Source organism: Chanos chanos, chromosome 6 (assembly GCF_902362185.1).
Source record: "Chanos chanos chromosome 6, fChaCha1.1, whole genome shotgun sequence".
Classification (NCBI taxonomy): Eukaryota; Metazoa; Chordata; class Actinopteri; order Gonorynchiformes; family Chanidae; genus Chanos; species Chanos chanos.
In genome coordinates, this window is record NC_044500.1 from 30,570,322 (window position 1) to 30,587,394 (window position 17,073).

A 17,073-nucleotide genomic window follows, 5' to 3' on the forward strand; every position below is an offset into this window, starting at 1 on the left:
GCAAATAAATATCTTATGGTCGAAAATACGATTTACAGCTGCAAAACGGACACTGGATGATATTTGGCATTTCAACTGAACAGGATTTCACACAGTCTCATGATGAAACATGGGCGGGGGGGGAGGATGAGTTATTGGATAAAGCGATATGCCTTTTTTGTGTCCTTTAAGATTACAAACTATTCTTGCCCACATGATCACATGATCATTCGCCATTCTCGATACCGATGTTCTTTTTTTTTGGTGCCCTTTTTTTAAACAATTACTTCATGGGTGGCATGACATTTTGGAAACATTCCCTCTGTTGATTCTTCGTGACCCTGAACAAATAATCATGATGGTAATATGTTAGAAAATGATTATGAAATTATTAGAATTATTACACTACTACAAAAAGTCCCTACATCCTTGTTTTTTCTGTTAACGATCAGATCGTTAATGTACGCTTTACTTTTTGAGTCTTTGCTCTGGGTATTACATTCAGTTGTGTAAATGGAAGCATTTCATCAACTTTCAAACCTTGTGGGCAAGAGTAAGAGCCCAGCCTAGTCTCCAGTGGTGGAATAAAAAAAAAAATAGACTGGATTGACACCAAAAAAGCAATGCTAAAGAGTTGGCAGGTGGATACTCTGGAAAAAAAGGCCCTCCTGCCTATTTTGATGATTATGATTAAATGTGTTTTATGCTGTGTCAGCATATCCTTACTTTGTTACTACCAAGTCTCTGATGACTTACTCTTGCCAAGACTCTTCATAGACCTTGCCAAATAATTTAAAAAAAAAAAAACACCCATTTTCCTGCTTTTAAACTCCCTTGAAGGAATACAGCCAAAGATAGCATTGGTTAAGGGAATTGTATTTTTTTTTTGAGTGTTCTTGTACTCTCAAAAAGAGTTTTTAAAGAATCTGTTTTCTGTGTTTAAAGACTGCATAGGAATGTGGGTACTGTGTGGGACTAGCATTTGATGTGACACACCTGCTGTGAAGATGCCCTTCTAAACATCGTATGATGTTTGTTTTCCTCCCATTTGTGTTGTTACACTGTCTTTGCTAAATGTTTTTACAAGGATTTTTTTGAGGGTTGGGCGCAAATGAATAACGATTTATGACAGAAACAAGGCACATTACAATAATATTTATTCCAATGAAAACCTCACAAATTTCAGCACACAAGGATTAGTAAGTCTTGTTACTTTGCCTTTTACATTTCTGTATATCACATTTCGATAATAGCGGACGTAGGCCTACCGGTGGTTTTGTAGACACTTTACTGTTACGAGTTATAGTGCTTAAGATTGAATGTGTGGGGCTATTGGCTTCATGGAACATAAGTTTAAATTCATTCGTCTCTGCACACAATGAACCAACAAGAATAAACACATGAAAATATAGTTAAAATGTTTCAAAGAATTTGTGAAACTTATTAACTGGCAAGTACAAACTGAACGTGTCTTCGATTTGTGGTCAATGGTCCTTAAAATTAGACGACTGCTATCCTTATACAAGATATCCTTCTACACAACTGAGACCTTTGTGTTCAGACTTCCAGTTATATGCAGTCATTACGATCTCTTCACAGAACAGTGTGTGCTGCCCTCAAACAGAGAAGGGATTAACGTGAAACATTCAGCAAGAGGAGTTCACTCATGGGCTAGGAGGGTAATTTTGCATGTTCCCTCCTCACACAAATTAAATAAATAAATATTGCAGAGGGAGTGGCCCACGAGGTTTCTCACAAAGAGACAGACACGTTTTCTCAGAAAGTGTTGAGTAAACCATCAACTTGAATACTTGTTGTGTAAGCCCGTCTAACAATCCTAGCCAGTGAGCTCTCCGCCCACATAACATTCTCAGTAAAGTTTTCACTTACGAGTCGAATCCAGTCTTTGAATCCTAATAAGAACTCCTTTCAAATACAACCAATGAAGTATCAGGTCATTGAACAGACAGACATCACCAGACTGGGGGTTTTGTAAACTTTAACCGACCTCCTACAAATAGTGTGGTGCGAGACTCACCTTAAATGATAAAAATATAACTAAAATGTGTGTGTATATATATAAATAAAACAAAACAAAAAAAATGATATGTATACAGTATCAGCTACATATACATACATAAATGTGTGCGTCTTTGTGTGTGTCTTTGTGTGTGTGTGTGTGTGTGTGTGTGGGTACATATGAAATAGTGTATATTTACACGTGTACGTATGTACTGATAGATAGATAGATAGATAGATAGATAGATAGATAGATAGATAGATAGATAGATAGATAGATAGATAGATAGATAGATAGATATCAGTAAAAATATATGCTGCTTCGGATGTCTGTATAGTAGATCTACCTATCGATAGGTGCCCCTGAATGCAAGAGAGTGGGTAGAAAGGTTTTTAAGATTTGAACAGCTTGTTGTGAACACTGTTCAATACTACCCTCTACTGGTCACAACGAACTCCTAAAAACAGAAATGCACGATACCCTTTCAAAAATATATTTAAATAAATAAATAAATAAATAAAATTGTTGCCAAAAAGTTAAAACTTCAATCAGATATTTTGCAACTAGGTTGTTATTTGACGTATTCAGATTTTTTCCCCAGAAATGTAGCTTTTTTTTTTTTTTTTCTAAATCTCCTACCTCAAATAACTTCTCCATTTATATATCCATTTGTCATTTGTTGTTCTTACTGAACAAAACAAGAAACGTTTTTTATTGTCAATCCTTTCATGTCACGGAGGCAAAATCATTTTACTGTCGATGCTCGCTAACACATGCCAGGAACCACATACGCAAGTCTGAGTATATACACGTGTTGTATTCAGTGTTACTCCATCATCAGCACTGAACACGGCATGGGTGTCCCCGCTTGAAGACTCCGTTGTATGTAGATCACTGATAGTTTAATGTTTTAGTTAAAGTATTGTCTTGAAATGTTCGTGAAAGTACGACTCAATCGCTACCTTCACTTACCAAGACTTTTGTGTCAGAATTTGCACATAAATGTGCTGACAAGCTTACTTACAAGTGTAATGTCGGCTTGATGTACTTTGCATCTATAATTGAGCAGTTATGCTTACCTTCAAAGCTCAAACGGGTGCATTTTGTTGAACTCATATTTTAGCATTCGCTCAGCCATTGGCTATGGCTGAGGCCGTGTTTCAGGCTCCTAAACGTCGGGCAAAAATTTATGAATCATATGAGGCACCGCTTCCTGTTCCATTCCTAAAAGAGCAGACCTCTTTGCATCAGGGCAGACCTGTTTTCAAAGCAGAGCTTGTTAACCAATATGTTATAGTCAGAGACCCCTACGACATACAAGCTCTATATGGAAAGGTGAGATGGTATCCTGTTTTTCCCCCTATCAACTTTGCATTGAAATGCACTGTATTATTCCTAATGAAAACGTGTTCTTGAGTCCTGCAGGGATACTTTGGCAAAGGAGTTTTATCAAGAAGCAGACCAAACCACAGTATCTCTGAGAGATGGGAAAGTACGCCATGTGTTTTTGACACTCAGAACATTCATAAAATTGTAATGTTGCCTGCACTGCCAATCATCTTACAGATGCTTGGTTCACAGTTAACATAGAATAGTTGCAGTATTACCCATTTTATATGTCCTCTGTGCCTTTTTGCAGAAATTGGTGGGCAGTACTTACCTGTGATTCCATTGTCAAAGTAAGTTGTGGCATTCACACTCTCATTATGGTAAATCAGCAGTGTCGTTTTAAAATTTTCTTTACAATTTATTTAAACCTACTGAGAAAGACCAGAGGCATTGTCCCCATATAACTCAACTGATTCCAAACGTGTGATACAACCACTTTCAGTTACTTTTAGATTTGTAGCTACTGCCTTGACAGAAAGCCTTGTTAACCCTTGTAGTAGCTGATTGTCTTTCCAATCATTGTGACTCATTAATGTGTTTGCTTTTATTATCAAGTACACCTTGTCTGTAATTTTCTATTTGAAAGGTATCAGGAGCACGTGAGCTGGGCCCGCTCTGCGCTCCTAGCCCAGGGACTGGAGAAGGAGGCGGTGGATCATGCGCTTCAGAACCTCACTCATCCAGTCGAACTGGATTTTGACACCGCTATGGAGGACGAGGAGGAACATGACGAAGACCAAGTCAACTCTCACCAAAAACAAAGGTTGAGATCACCTCGGGGCTCAGCGTCGGATGGCTTATGCCTCGACCAGTCTATGGATGATGAGTATGGAGACCGAGATGGCAGTGATGGGGGACTGGACATTGACTGCGTTAAGGCTGAAGAAGTTCGGCGACAGGGAGATCCACGCTATGATCCTCTAGCTGAGCTTTATCCCCAGGAACCTGAGAAGGTGGATGAGAGTGCCCTGGGCAAGGTTAAATGCAAAAGGCACGATGATTGGATACTTCACTGTGGTTGTCGACTTGATGAATCTCAAATGATAACTGTCATGCCAAAAAAGACTGGACCAGAGGAACGTGACCAATCAGTGGGTCATGAGTACGTCCTGGTTGAGGAGTATGGCGAGGAGGACAATGGAGAGTCAGAACAGAACAACTTCACTAATGTAAATATAGAGAGAACAATGCGCATTGTTCAAAACTAAAGAAATGTAATCCTCTTCAGCAAGAACAGACTGTTGGCAGAGTTTGGATCCCTCCCTCCCTCCCTGTGTGTGTGTGTGTGTGTGTGTGTGTGTGTGTACGTGTACGTGTGTGTGTGTGTGTACGTGTGGGTGTGTGTATATTTACTGCTTTATATGAGAGAATGGTCAGTACCATATGCATAGCCACATATTGCATGGTGGAATTTGTGACAGTTGCTGGTGACTTTCTGATTCAAAGTTGTTGAAATAGGCTTCCAGGATAATTTTGGTTAATTTCCTGGAGAGCGATGAAGCATTGTCTTGGACAAAACTGCATTTTAAATGGAGAATTTCCATTCACAATGAAGTTTATCCCAAGATCAAGTTTAATCCTTCTAAAGTTTGTCCAGTTCTTAATGTTTTATAGTTACAAATTACAGATCACTTAGTGTAAGTTGTTGTCGGTCGATTAAAAAAAAATAACCGCTATTCACTTTCATGTTTAAGACTGACAGAATGGGACACCTGGTTTGCAGAATCAACCCCTTTAGAATGCTGGAATACCTACAGCTGAGTTTAGAAGAAGTAAGTTTTCTGCTTTCTCTGAAACACTGTCTTTCAGTCTCAGTTCTAGGTTCCATCACTATTTGGTAAGATAATGAAGATGTCATGCATGTTAGTAATTCGCTGACAAAATTGGCAAGTCCTTTTGGTGCTCAGGCTGTTCAGCTGGTCCAGTGAGATTCTAAGTGTGTGCAGAAATTGGCCAAAAAAAAAAACCCCTAAAAAATATTGTCACTCAGGTGTCTTTCAGAGTCAGACATGAACTCAGCATGACTCTGCTTCATCCCCAGTTCAGCTCCAAACTGTGCAGTTCATAATGGTCATCCTAAGCCCCGGTACTGGCCTATGGTCCTTCATTTTCATTGTGTAGTTGGAGTTGTTAGAAAAATAAAATATTTCAATTAAGTATTTGTTGTCACAGCTGGATTGAGTGAGGCCTAGCAGTGTGCGCTGAGCCAGTAATAACAGTGGTTAGGGCTGTGAGAGTGGTGAGATGCAGTCCTTTTGTGCCTTCTCTCCTCACGAGTTTTCACAAAGACAGACCTCCCTTTAGGACAAACATGCTGACATTTATTTTCCTGCTCATGAATATGATTAAAACCTGTTAACTTTCAAGAACACTTGCCCAAGGGGATAATTAAGGGGTTAGACATTGCTTTTCAGATGGATGGGCGGTTGTTTTTTTGTTTTGTTTTTTTGGGGGGGTTTTTGCCTCATGTTCAGCATCCTCACAGTACTTCTGGATCTCCCTGTGAAAGACTCTTGTTATAAATTAAAAGTGAATGGGTTTTCTTTTCCTTTGACAGCCCTTGGCATTTTGAACTTGATGCAACGTGACTCATAGAAAACCTGAAACAAACTCTGTTTGAGATCTCTAGAGAACCAAGGGAATGTGGATCATAACATATAATCTCAGAGGATTACATTCTCATGTCCTCTTAATCAACCTAACTGCTTTTTTTTTGTATATTGCAGGCTTTCTTCTTGGTGTATGCTCTAGGATGCTTGTCAATTCACCACAGTGGGGTAAGACTCTGTCTTATCACAGCATATAATGTAAATTAGAATCAAATTGATTCATTTATTTAGAAAGTGTTTCATTTTTTGTTGATTAATGTTGTTGGCGTTTTTGTTTTCTCCCTCAGGAGCCGTTGTTTATTTCTGAAGTGTGGAAACTTTTTTGCTCAGTGCAGGCTAACTTTGAGAGTACCTACGTGGTGTACCACTACTTCCGCAGTAAAGGATGGGTGCCAAAGTCTGGAATAAAATATGGGACTGACTTCAGTGAGGATCTTTGAACATATTGTTTGTTATTGGTTTTTTTCCCCCTCAACTGTTACCATTACACATACTTATCAAAGTTAAACATTTTCCAATTTGGCTCTGTCCGACACGGCCAAAATATTGTAGATTCGTGTTTCATTTGTGGTTCATTGTTTTCACGGCTATCCTTGAAGTACACGGGACAAAGTTGTGCTTCTTATGGCTCTCACAAAGAGAGTTTATGACCTTGTCTGGGCAATGGGTGTCTCAGTTTCTTGATGTCTTACCAGAGTTTAATCAATGAGAGAGATTTTCCAAGAGGTGTAAGTAACACACGAGGGTGGCAAGTGAATAATTCAGACAGACTAAGCATTGCTTTCCTTAATCTCCGTGCTTGTTTATCCGTTGGCTTCATCAAGGCAATGAAACTGACTCTTGGCGTTTACCCTCCAAGAGAACGTGATTGAAATCTTTGCCTGTTGGCATCCTTTTGTCTGACACATGACTCTCGTGCTGTGGGCCGTTTGAAATTACAGTCTGGTGATTTGTTTACAGAAGACTTGAGATTTCCTTTAATGATCTGAATTTTTCCTCCAGTTCTGTACCGCAAGGGACCACCATTTTATCACGCAAGGTTTGTTGTTAGATTTTTTGTTTTGTTTTGTTTTTTTTATAATGCACACTTTCAATTCAGTTGTTGTTAATACCATTAAAGCTGAAACATGCTGTACCTGCTAACGAGGCTCATGTGGGCTTCTCCTCTCTCACACAGTTATTCAGTGGTGGTGGAGCGTGTGGATGACTCTTTGCGTGGAGCTCTGCTGCGGCCTTTTAGCTGGCGATCGCTCGCTGCACTTTGCAGAATCACTGGTAATGTGTCAAAGGTATGACTCCTGCATCACCATGGATCAGATTCTTCACTCACCCTTTTACTGGCATGGCTCCTTGCAGTCACGGAGTCATCCTTGTCATAGAACACTATTACTGTGTTATGAGAATACATTTTTGTACAGATCTACCTAAGACAGTCCCACTGATTTTAGCAACTGAAGATTTATTAAGAACAGAAATGCAGTCATTTGGCGTGTTTAGAATGTAACGTAAGTTTTTGATGTATGCAGAATTTTCTTGTTTATTTTTTTTTCCCCTAAACAGGAGCTGATGCTGTGTTATGTGATTGTGCCATCAGATATGACCACAGAGGCCATGTCCTCTCCTGAGTGCCTGAAGAGGATCAAAGTTCAGGTTGGACTTGGACATGTCTGAACATGTCCTGACTTATTGCATAGAGTGAATTGTGTAATACCGTCCTCGCTCTATATTACTTACGCTTGTTTGTCTGTTTTGTTTTGGGGTTTTTTGGGTGTTGTTTCAGGAACTTATCATGAGCAGATGGATATCCTCAAGGGAGCGTTCTGAACAGGATGAAATCTAAGGAAATATTTGCATTTCCCAAAGTAACATTTTTTGAATTTTCAAGTAACTCTTGTAAATTGCTTTTTTTTTCAAGTTTAATAAAAGAAAAAAAAAATGCATTCGGATGACTTGGAGGGTATACGGTGAGTGAAATTATAGTCAATGATCATTAGATGCAGTGACACTCAGTTAAAGCAGATCAGTGGGGCCCCATGCAGTTGTGTCACTGTGAAAACACTGATCTGTGTGTATTGTCTGTCTCTTTGTGTGAGGGGGAAAAACAATCCTTTTGAGAGCCTGACTCCTGTGGTCTCGCACAAACACCATAAACTGACATGGCCCAGACTATTTCTCAGCTCTGTTCAAAGTATAAACTGGCAGAAGATCCACTTAATTGACTGAGGTTTTATTTCGAAGAAAATTTAGCACAACATTAAACTGAGTTTACGCATAGAGAATAAGCATTTCAAACAACATGGTATGCACGTTATTTGATGACAATATATTATCAGCACAACAAGTCTACAAGTATGTTAGCGATCTGGGTTAAAACGTTATCGATGGAGCTTATGGGGATAATTTGTATTAAAATATGCAGGAGCATTTTTAAATACAACATAAATTAAGATAATGAACTGTATGTAAAAATCATTTTGCTGTAAGTTAAACCCTGTATTCGGTAACTACTGGAACTTCAGTGTTTAAAGGCCAACCAGCAGTGGAAGGTTATGATCTGGAGAATTCCTGTGCTGTATAACATTGTTACCATGAGCCTCCAGTTTCAGCCACAGTCCTGACCTCATCTTCCTCACTGTGCCTCAGCTTTCAGCCACAGTCCTGACCTCATCCTCCTCACTGTGACTCTCCCGTGTGTCACTCTGAGGACTGTCCACGGTGTAGAAGTGATTCTGGGAAATCTCCCGACAAAGCATGCTGTATTTAGACGCCCGTTTTACCCTCGGCAGTACGAAAGTCTGCGTAAACTCGTCCTTGCTTAGGGCCCGTTTGGACTGCGTGGCCAAAACACAGTTTATGAACATTAGAGTGTAGCTGTAGCAGTTATGAGTCTCTTCATTAAAACTGAAAGAGAAGACCAAGAACAATTTATCATGTTTAGGTTAAGCATGAAAGATAACATGAAATCAAAGTTTCTGGGACTTAACAAAGTCCCCCCCCCCCCCCCCCCCCCCCCCCTTTCATTTATATGTACATTTATTCATTTAGCAGACACTTTTATCCAAAGTGACTTCCAGGACAGGCAGAAAGCAAACCAAGCATGTAAGCTTTCAGTGAAGAGACAAAATTATGGAAGTTTTCAGACATGTCCAAATACCAGAAGTTCTGTCTCACATAAAAAGATGTACCTTTGCCAGAGTGGGTCCCACATTTGGGCAGAGGAGAATTTTTCTAGATATTGATCCCACTGGTTGATGAGGTTAAACATGTCTGGTTGAACCAAAGGTATGCTGATGCAATGTTCCCAGCCCTGATGGTCTTTTCGTACACCAGTTTTTGTATAATTATAGACAACCCCTGGATGTGATGAACCAAGACAGTTGTGAACAGTTGTATCCGATCTGCCTCATAACTTAAATTCCCTAGAAAATCAAACTATTTGACCTTACTATCAGATGTTTCTCCATTTCCTCATTTCAAATATTGGGAAGCAGGTTGAGATGGTATTCATACCGTTTGTGTTGGTAATTCCAGTGTGTAGATCAACACCACCGTCGAATTCTCTGCCAAAAGTAACAAGTTGATCAATATGAACCATGTCAATAAAAAGTCTCAGATGTAACCCTTCTCCCCTAGACTGGTGTGGTAAGTTACTAAAGCCGGGTGGCTTGTTTGATATAAACAGTCTCACCTTAAGATGTTTTCTTCTGTAGGAGCCACCAGAAAGGCACATGGTGACTTGTGCCCATTGGAGAACGGATTGGGGATGCTGACGGGAGCTTCCTCAAGCCGTCTGCCACTGAAGCTTACACCACATTCAGGGCATTGTTCAGGCACAAAAAAACAAAAGATGTCCTTCTTACAGTGGCTGAATTTTACCACACTTTTATCCATCGAAACCGCACATGGATAAAAAGGCTACCTCTTCCTCTGCTGACCTGCTGCTTCATACTGGCTCACACACCAATGGAGGGTAACAGTAACATTTCAGCAGTGTGACGTTAACTGGTTATTTGTAACCATTGGCCTCTCAGGTTGCACCCAACCCTATACCTGGGGAACAGTAGTGTCTGTTTGCACCCCGCTTCTATTTATTAATGCCCATGTGCAAGTAAAATCATGCTGTCTTGGGTTAAGAAACTGGGTTAATTTTATTTGTCCTCAGAAGCTTGATAAACTTTTTTTTTCCTGGAAGAAAATCAAAATTGATTATGAAAATTGAAATGTACAGTGTAATAAGTAAGAGTCTTCATCGTAGACACGATCAACAAAAGTAGAGTGGATTGCTTTATTCTACTGTCATTCACTCTGGTAATGTACTTATGTAGGATTCAGTCATATTATGGCCATGGCTCTCATGTAAAATACATTTGGCTGTTTACACTTGCATTTTCATGTATCAGCACTTCATCCCATTTCATAAATAACATTTTTTTTCTTTGACACTACACTCTGTAAATGCCCATCTTTCTTAAGGAATGAATTTCCAAGATGGAAAATCCTGTTCATTTTCAGTTACTTGATAAAACATCTGTAACCCCAGAGAGCATCCTCATTAGATCCCAAATGAGCCTTAACTTAAAACCTGTGAGTGCAGTGACATGGGAGAAGACATATGGTAACAGGCTTGTGTGACAGGAGTTTGAAACGCAATTCTGTGCCTTTTGAAAAGGAGCACAGTGCAACTGTATCACATTCACGTGTTACTATAGACAAGGTCAACACCCACACACCTGTTGTTATGCATGAGGAAACTGTCCTTTATTTCAGCCTAGGCCAAGGGACTAAGTATGCACTTGTCTTATCTACCATCAATAAAATCATCACATTGTTTTAACACTGCTGAAACATAATGAATGTATACATGAACACACTTCACCCATCAAAGTATCTGTAAGGAATTTTTATAAACCAGTAATAAAAGTACTAACTGTGTGACAACAAGAAGGAGTGTCAACAGCTGTTTGGATACTCAGGTATTTTCTCGACAAAAAAACCCCACTCTTACTATGTCTTAATATTTTTCTGAAGTTAAATTGGCCTTCAGAGAACTTTGAAAAAGAAAATTTTATGTGCCAGCGATGTGAAACCCGTGTTGTAAAATGTTTTGGTAGACTCTGAGGTACTTTGAAGCGGTCTTCATATGTGGTAAAACATACATCCTTGTGAAATCATCTCTGCTTAGTGAGGCCTTCTGTTCCAGTGATCGCATATGGTTTATGAATGTCAAGGCAAAGCCGTAGCAACACGAGCCAAACTCCCTCTCCTCATTAAACCTGCACATACAACATAAGATCGTGATTATTTGTGTTGAAGCATTAGATTCCAAATAATATGTCTGTATGTTGTTATGCAATACTAGACACAAAATAAAACACTGTCTCTTGTTGTTTGAGATGCACACAATATTATTTATGTACCGGTCAGGGTCCCACATTGGAAGCGACGAAAACTGCTGAAGCTCTTTATCCCATACTTCTGTTAAGTCCTCTCTGCAAGGTGGCACCAACCGTATGCAAATACACTGCTCCCACCCTTGCTCCTCTGTCCTTATCCCCGACAGTGTATAGTTATAGACCAGGCCTACATAAAAGATCATTTAGACTCTGTGATTCCCCATACGAATTGTGCAGAATGTACAGATGGGAAATGGGATGATAACGTACATGTAAGGAAATGTAATGATGCACGGAGTTTCAGCGTTTCAGTTTAAGTGTCTAGCTCCCCTGCGGAACGACCAAGAGTGACATGCTGTTAACAAGGACAGGCCTACCTTCTGAATTTGAAATTCCAACATGCAGTTCTGTGTCGCTCCATTCTCTAGGGAAAAATAAAAACAACGTCGGATCATTTCAAACGTAACCTATCCTTAATAAAAAAGTAATCGAGATCCTTTATGAACCGAACACAACAATTAAAAACGATCAAACAATTCTTTGATACCACGCGTTAGAAATTTCACTTACCCCAGAAATAATGGGCCATGTACCGAACCTATAATAAATGCACACGGAACTCTATGTCCATTAGAAAATGGACAAGGGACAATACGAGGTGCGTCAAGTAAACTGAACTTTAAGGGCCCGGAACAAATGGGACACGTTTTTCTCTTGGTATCTTTGTTACCATATGCCTCTCCATAAAATGACCCCGACACGTTGTTATCTTCAGAAAAACAATATATTTCCCTTAGACAATGGCTATACCTGATCACAGTTCTATCCATTTGAAAGCACAGGTGAGCAGTCGGTAGAGGGGGCGGGGCTATTTCCCGTTCAGTAAAATATTTTCAAATAGCAAATTGTGATATGACACAGTGCTCTACAGATGTACCAACGTATTGCGGTATATTAATGCTGGAATAATATTAATGGACTCGTTTATCATACTAGCTGATGATTTTGTAAAACATATAGAGCAAGGGTGTGGAGCAAGTGAGACCAGGTTGATTGTGCGGAACCATTAGATTACCGAAGCCGCAAGTTAGTGGGAGGTAGTTTAATGTTGCACCCAGACATAAAAACAGGAACACTATTAAGAATTGCGCGAATGGAGTGAAAATGAGCACTAAGCAAGTCACCTGCAGGTAAAACGACTAACTCAATAAGTGTGACACGAATGGAGTGAGTGCTGCAGTGTGCTGTGTGAAAGTTCTTATAGATCAGGCTTTAAGCCATCATGACTTTGACGTGAATCAAAATGGTGCAGTCTTAGATGTAGTTAGCCAACCCAGTGCTAGTCGGGCAGTTGACGTTTGCATGTGTCAGTTAGCAACACTCCCATGCTGTCTGTTTATACAATGGCGGAGTTGCGCACATCGCACGATTGTAATTGTAGTGACCAGAACCATATAGGATGTCGCCTGGGTGCAGTTGATGTGATGTGCATTAACCTGTTCGCAGTTTTGTGTTTCGCAGGTATCTGACTATCATAATGATTGGCTGTAGTACCCTTACTGATTTTTATACAAGCTGTCAATACAAATGTTTGAACATGTATCGTTTGGTTTCGATACAGGTATTTTCTTCATGGCGTCTGTCGAGAAGGGAGCAGATGTATGTTTTCCCATGATTTGGCAACCAGCAAACCTTCAACTATATGTAAATTCTACCAAAGGGGCGTGTGTGCATACGGAGAAAGGTGTAGGTAAGTATAGGAATGGAAACCCTCACTATAAACGCCGCCATGGACGTTCTTGGTCCATGTTTCCAAAGTTTTGCCATTATGTTTTCATAGCACCATAATTGTTTAAGCTGATGGCTAAATCCTTGCTGATCAGCTGAAGACAGGCAGCAATTTGTGAACACCATGTATGAGGATGTATATTGTTGTCTGCATATTTAGGAAAGCTTTTTTTTTGTCTTTAAAAAAAAAAATAGATATGACCACATCAAACCTGGTGGCCGTGGAGGGGGCCCACCGGCTGACCACACAAACAGAGGCAGTAGTGCCGCAGCCCCTATCCCAGGGCCTGGACCACCTGTAGGCACAGGCAGACACGGCAAGAAACCCCTGGTGCTAAGAGACAGAGGTGGGCCTAAATACTGGGGATGAATGTGCTTAAGATGGTGAAAAAGACAAAAATGTGTCTACACCATCATATATGTATATGTGACTGTATGTGTGTGTTAAGACTTTGTTTCTAAATCAGTCAGCACTGAATGCAGTGCTTCAGAAATGACACATGCTGTCTTCAAGTACACACTAAAAATGTAACTGAAATTGCTGTACATCTTAATGCTCTCCCCCTGTGTCCATGCTGTTGTTTTACAGCTCTAAGCTGTGAAAGCAGAGGCATGCCTTACAGAGGAGAGAGCACAGAGGGAGTAGACGGTTGGGATTACAGGGATGATGGTCTCCATGCGAAGCCTCACACTTACCTGGACGCCATTCGCGCCGGTCTGGAATGTTCCGCCTCGGCCAGCTCTTTTCCCGATGTGTCTCAGCCCCAGCTCTGCCCTTACGCCGCCGCAGGCCAGTGCCATTACGGCAGTACCTGCCCCTATCTCCACGGCGACACGTGTGACATCTGCCGACTGCAGGTCTTACATCCGCATGACCCAGAGCAGAGGCGCGCACATGAAAAGGTACCTGGGCAACTGGTTTTGCTCCTCTCTCTGAGAGCTGTAATTATGATCTGCTATCTGTCTTGGCTCAGTGTTTTATAGTAGGAGTATCTGTCTTGTTTAACAATTTGTCCTACTCCTTGTCAGTTCTGTATGGAACAAGATGTTCTGGGTGTTGTAAAACAAATTGGCAGCTCTAATGCTACGTCTTGTTTGTTTGTTTGTTTGTCTGTTCGCTTGCACAGAAATGCATGATGGCTTTTGAGATGGACATGGAAAAGGCCTTTGCAGCGCAGCACAGTCAGGACAAGGTTTGTAGTATCTGTATGGAGGTGGTGTATGAGAAAGCTGTGCCCTCAGAGCGACGTTTCGGCATCCTGTCCAGCTGCTGCCACACGTACTGCCTCAGCTGCATCCGCCAGTGGCGTTGTGCCAAACAGTTTGAGAACAAGATTATCAAGTGAGTGGCATGTTCTGCTTTGGTGAAGACAATGAGCCTGGTTTAAATGGAGTTTGATCGTATGCGATTATGTTTGAGGACCTGACTTGCATAGTGAGGAAATATTTCTGTTGGTAGTTTACTGAAGTTTTGCAGTAAACTGTAGTTACCACCAGGGGGCAGCACAATACACAGTTTCATTAAGTTATTGTTTCTCTGTTTGGAACATTACAACATAAAGGGAGAGCCCTTATAAGTAATGAAACAATCCAAATCATTCAGAGTAACCACAGGAGTACCATCACACTCCCTTTAAATACGCTATACAATCAGAATGCTTGCCAAAGACAAGAACACACAATGTGTCTTAAATATAGTGCTTTTAAGCTATTTTCAGAAATGTTTCATCTCACCATAGAAAAGTGTTAATATTTTTATAAAATGCACTGTGTACAGCTTCAAAGGACATGCCTGAGCTCCTTTAAATACTTTGTGTCCTATTAACCCCTGGCCTGTGTTTTGTATAGGTCTTGTCCTGAATGCAGAGTGGTATCTGAGTTTGTCATCCCCAGTGTGTACTGGGTGGAGGACCAGGAAGAGAAGAATCGTCTCATCGAGGAGTTCAAGTCTGGAGTCAGGTCAGAGCATGACTGGTTACCACGTGAGAAGTCCTCAAAAGCAGACGTCACTCCCTCAAATATCTGCCTCAGAGTTTTGTTAACCTTAAGATTTATACACATTTAGAATGAGTTACAATATATAACCAGTTATTATGATCCAGGGATTAACACAGAGATATGATAACACATTTCTTTTCAGATGCTTCAGTCATGTTCAAAAGCCCCCCCCCCCTCACACTCTTTAACCTTGGTTTATAAATTCATTTTCAACCATTGTGTCGTTTGGAGTTTGTAAAGGGTGTGCAGATCAGGGCTACACAGTGGGACGTCACAAAAATAGAAACCCAAAGGTCAACAGCACAGACCCTCTTTATAAGAGTAAAAACTCAGCCTCCATGCCGCACCACCTCCAAAAGACTATTATTGATCCAGCTGACCTACTAAGAGCTTCCATGACGTTCTAGTTTCCTGCTTCTCTGCCAGAGAGACCGATTTTTTAATGTCAGTAGACGTTGTTTAGGGATATCACTCCGATTATCACTTACAGTAGGCTGTTGCTTAAATGTTTTCAAATAACAAATATCCATCTTGAACTTCTTGTGCCCTAAAATGTAAGCATTTCCCCTTGCACGTTATCCAGATCCAAACAATGTGCATGTTGCCAAGCCACAAAGTGTCCTATAAACATTTATGGAAACTCCAAACTACAGATCCAGGGTTCCAAAAAAGACTTCCATGTACCTCTCACGTAGGGTCTAATAAGAAATATCATTTTAAATGATTTTCACGATTTTCAATTCTCTTCTAATCATCTGAATCTGTTTTCCAGTCCTTTTGACGTGTTTTCTTTTACTCTTTCTTTTTGCAGTAAGAAGCCTTGTAAGTACTTTGACCAGGGCAGGGGAACATGCCCGTTTGGAGGAAAGTGCTTCTACATGCATGCCTACCCAGACGGGAGCCGGGCGGAACCAGACAAGCCCCGCAAGCAGCTCAGCTCGGAGGGGAGCGTTCGGGTAATGTCAACACCCTTCATCTTTCCATCGCTTTTCTGATTTGAGAAGTGTCCTTCTAAAACTTCAGTATGCAGCACAGAGGGTTGGTCAGAACTTTCATGGTTCCTAAAGAGACTTAAACTGAGATATTATTAGACAATGAAATAGTGAAAAGGGGCTGTAGTACATGTCCATTAGGGTCAGTTAGGAGTTACCGTTCTGTTCTTAAGCCTAATCATGGATGGGATTGACCAGTTTACTTAAATCAGCGTTCTTGAATTGTTTTCTGGGGGAATAACAGTGGTATTTCCTTTGGCTTTTTAGTACTTGAACTCCGTGCGGCTGTGGGATTTCATCGAGGAGCGAGAGCATCGCGGGGTGCCTCATCACGACGACGAAGTCAGTGAACTGGGGGAACTGTTCATGCAGCTATCAGGGGCCGGAGACGAGAGCAGCCCTGCACTGCCCTGATCTCTCACCATGCCGTTTCTGTCTCTCTCTCCCTCACACACACACACACACACACACACACACCTGTCCAGACTGCGAAAACAACCATGTCATATCTTTAGTAACTGCATACATTTCATAAACCGGGCAATAAAAGTGTACCCCTTGGTAAGCTTTTCATGGTGGTTGCTGAAGGCTTTTTAAAAGATATTTTTTAATGTGTGGTACATTTTTTGTGGAAAGATTGATAGTAATCCTATGTATAGAAGAATACAAAGGTATGAGACATACCTCTAACAGTTCTGTTTGTGAAGGCTGCTATATTTTACTGATGCTTATTAGATAATTTTGCCAGATTTTTTAAATATTGATAAGACATGCATCATGGAGAGAGCAAGAGACTGATAAACGCTCTGACACTCTGAATGCACTCATACGAGATGTGAAAATAAGAAAAAAAATGTATATTTAAAAAAAAACAACAACTGTAAACGTTGCACTTAGAGCAGTTT

General features: G+C 40.5%; 4 protein-coding genes across 4 annotated transcripts; 2 read left to right on the forward strand and 2 right to left on the reverse strand.

Annotated features, from left to right (window-relative positions):
* Positions 1-3,112: 3,112 nt before the first annotated feature.
* Positions 3,113-7,856, forward strand: tsen2 (TSEN2 tRNA splicing endonuclease subunit). The gene is made up of 11 exons (XM_030777643.1): positions 3,113-3,334; positions 3,425-3,491; positions 3,639-3,678; positions 3,975-4,557; positions 5,083-5,160; positions 6,115-6,165; positions 6,285-6,423; positions 7,000-7,036; positions 7,175-7,286; positions 7,558-7,647; positions 7,778-7,856. The coding sequence occupies exons 1-11, from the start codon at positions 3,143-3,145 to the stop codon at positions 7,835-7,837; spliced, it is 1,449 nt and encodes a 482-aa protein (XP_030633503.1). The 5' UTR covers positions 3,113-3,142; the 3' UTR covers positions 7,838-7,856.
* Positions 7,857-8,636: 780 nt separating this feature from the next.
* mkrn2os.2 (MKRN2 opposite strand, tandem duplicate 2) lies at positions 8,637-9,888 on the reverse strand. Its single transcript, XM_030778255.1, has 4 exons — positions 9,686-9,888; positions 9,508-9,557; positions 9,183-9,351; positions 8,637-8,898 (listed from the first exon to the last, which is right to left on the reverse strand). The coding sequence occupies exons 1-4, from the start codon at positions 9,886-9,888 to the stop codon at positions 8,637-8,639; spliced, it is 684 nt and encodes a 227-aa protein (XP_030634115.1).
* Positions 9,889-11,062: 1,174 nt separating this feature from the next.
* mkrn2os.1 (MKRN2 opposite strand, tandem duplicate 1) lies at positions 11,063-12,220 on the reverse strand. Its single transcript, XM_030778256.1, has 4 exons — positions 11,961-12,220; positions 11,768-11,814; positions 11,415-11,577; positions 11,063-11,270 (listed from the first exon to the last, which is right to left on the reverse strand). The coding sequence occupies exons 1-4, from the start codon at positions 12,218-12,220 to the stop codon at positions 11,063-11,065; spliced, it is 678 nt and encodes a 225-aa protein (XP_030634116.1).
* Positions 12,221-12,527: 307 nt separating this feature from the next.
* mkrn2 (makorin, ring finger protein, 2) lies at positions 12,528-17,070 on the forward strand. The gene is made up of 8 exons (XM_030777110.1): positions 12,528-12,580; positions 13,012-13,140; positions 13,374-13,525; positions 13,768-14,081; positions 14,306-14,520; positions 15,027-15,137; positions 15,988-16,132; positions 16,436-17,070. Exons 1-8 carry the CDS (start codon positions 12,555-12,557, stop codon positions 16,580-16,582), a joined length of 1,239 nt encoding a protein of 412 aa, XP_030632970.1. The 5' UTR covers positions 12,528-12,554; the 3' UTR covers positions 16,583-17,070.
* The last annotated feature ends 3 nt before the right edge of the window (positions 17,071-17,073 follow it).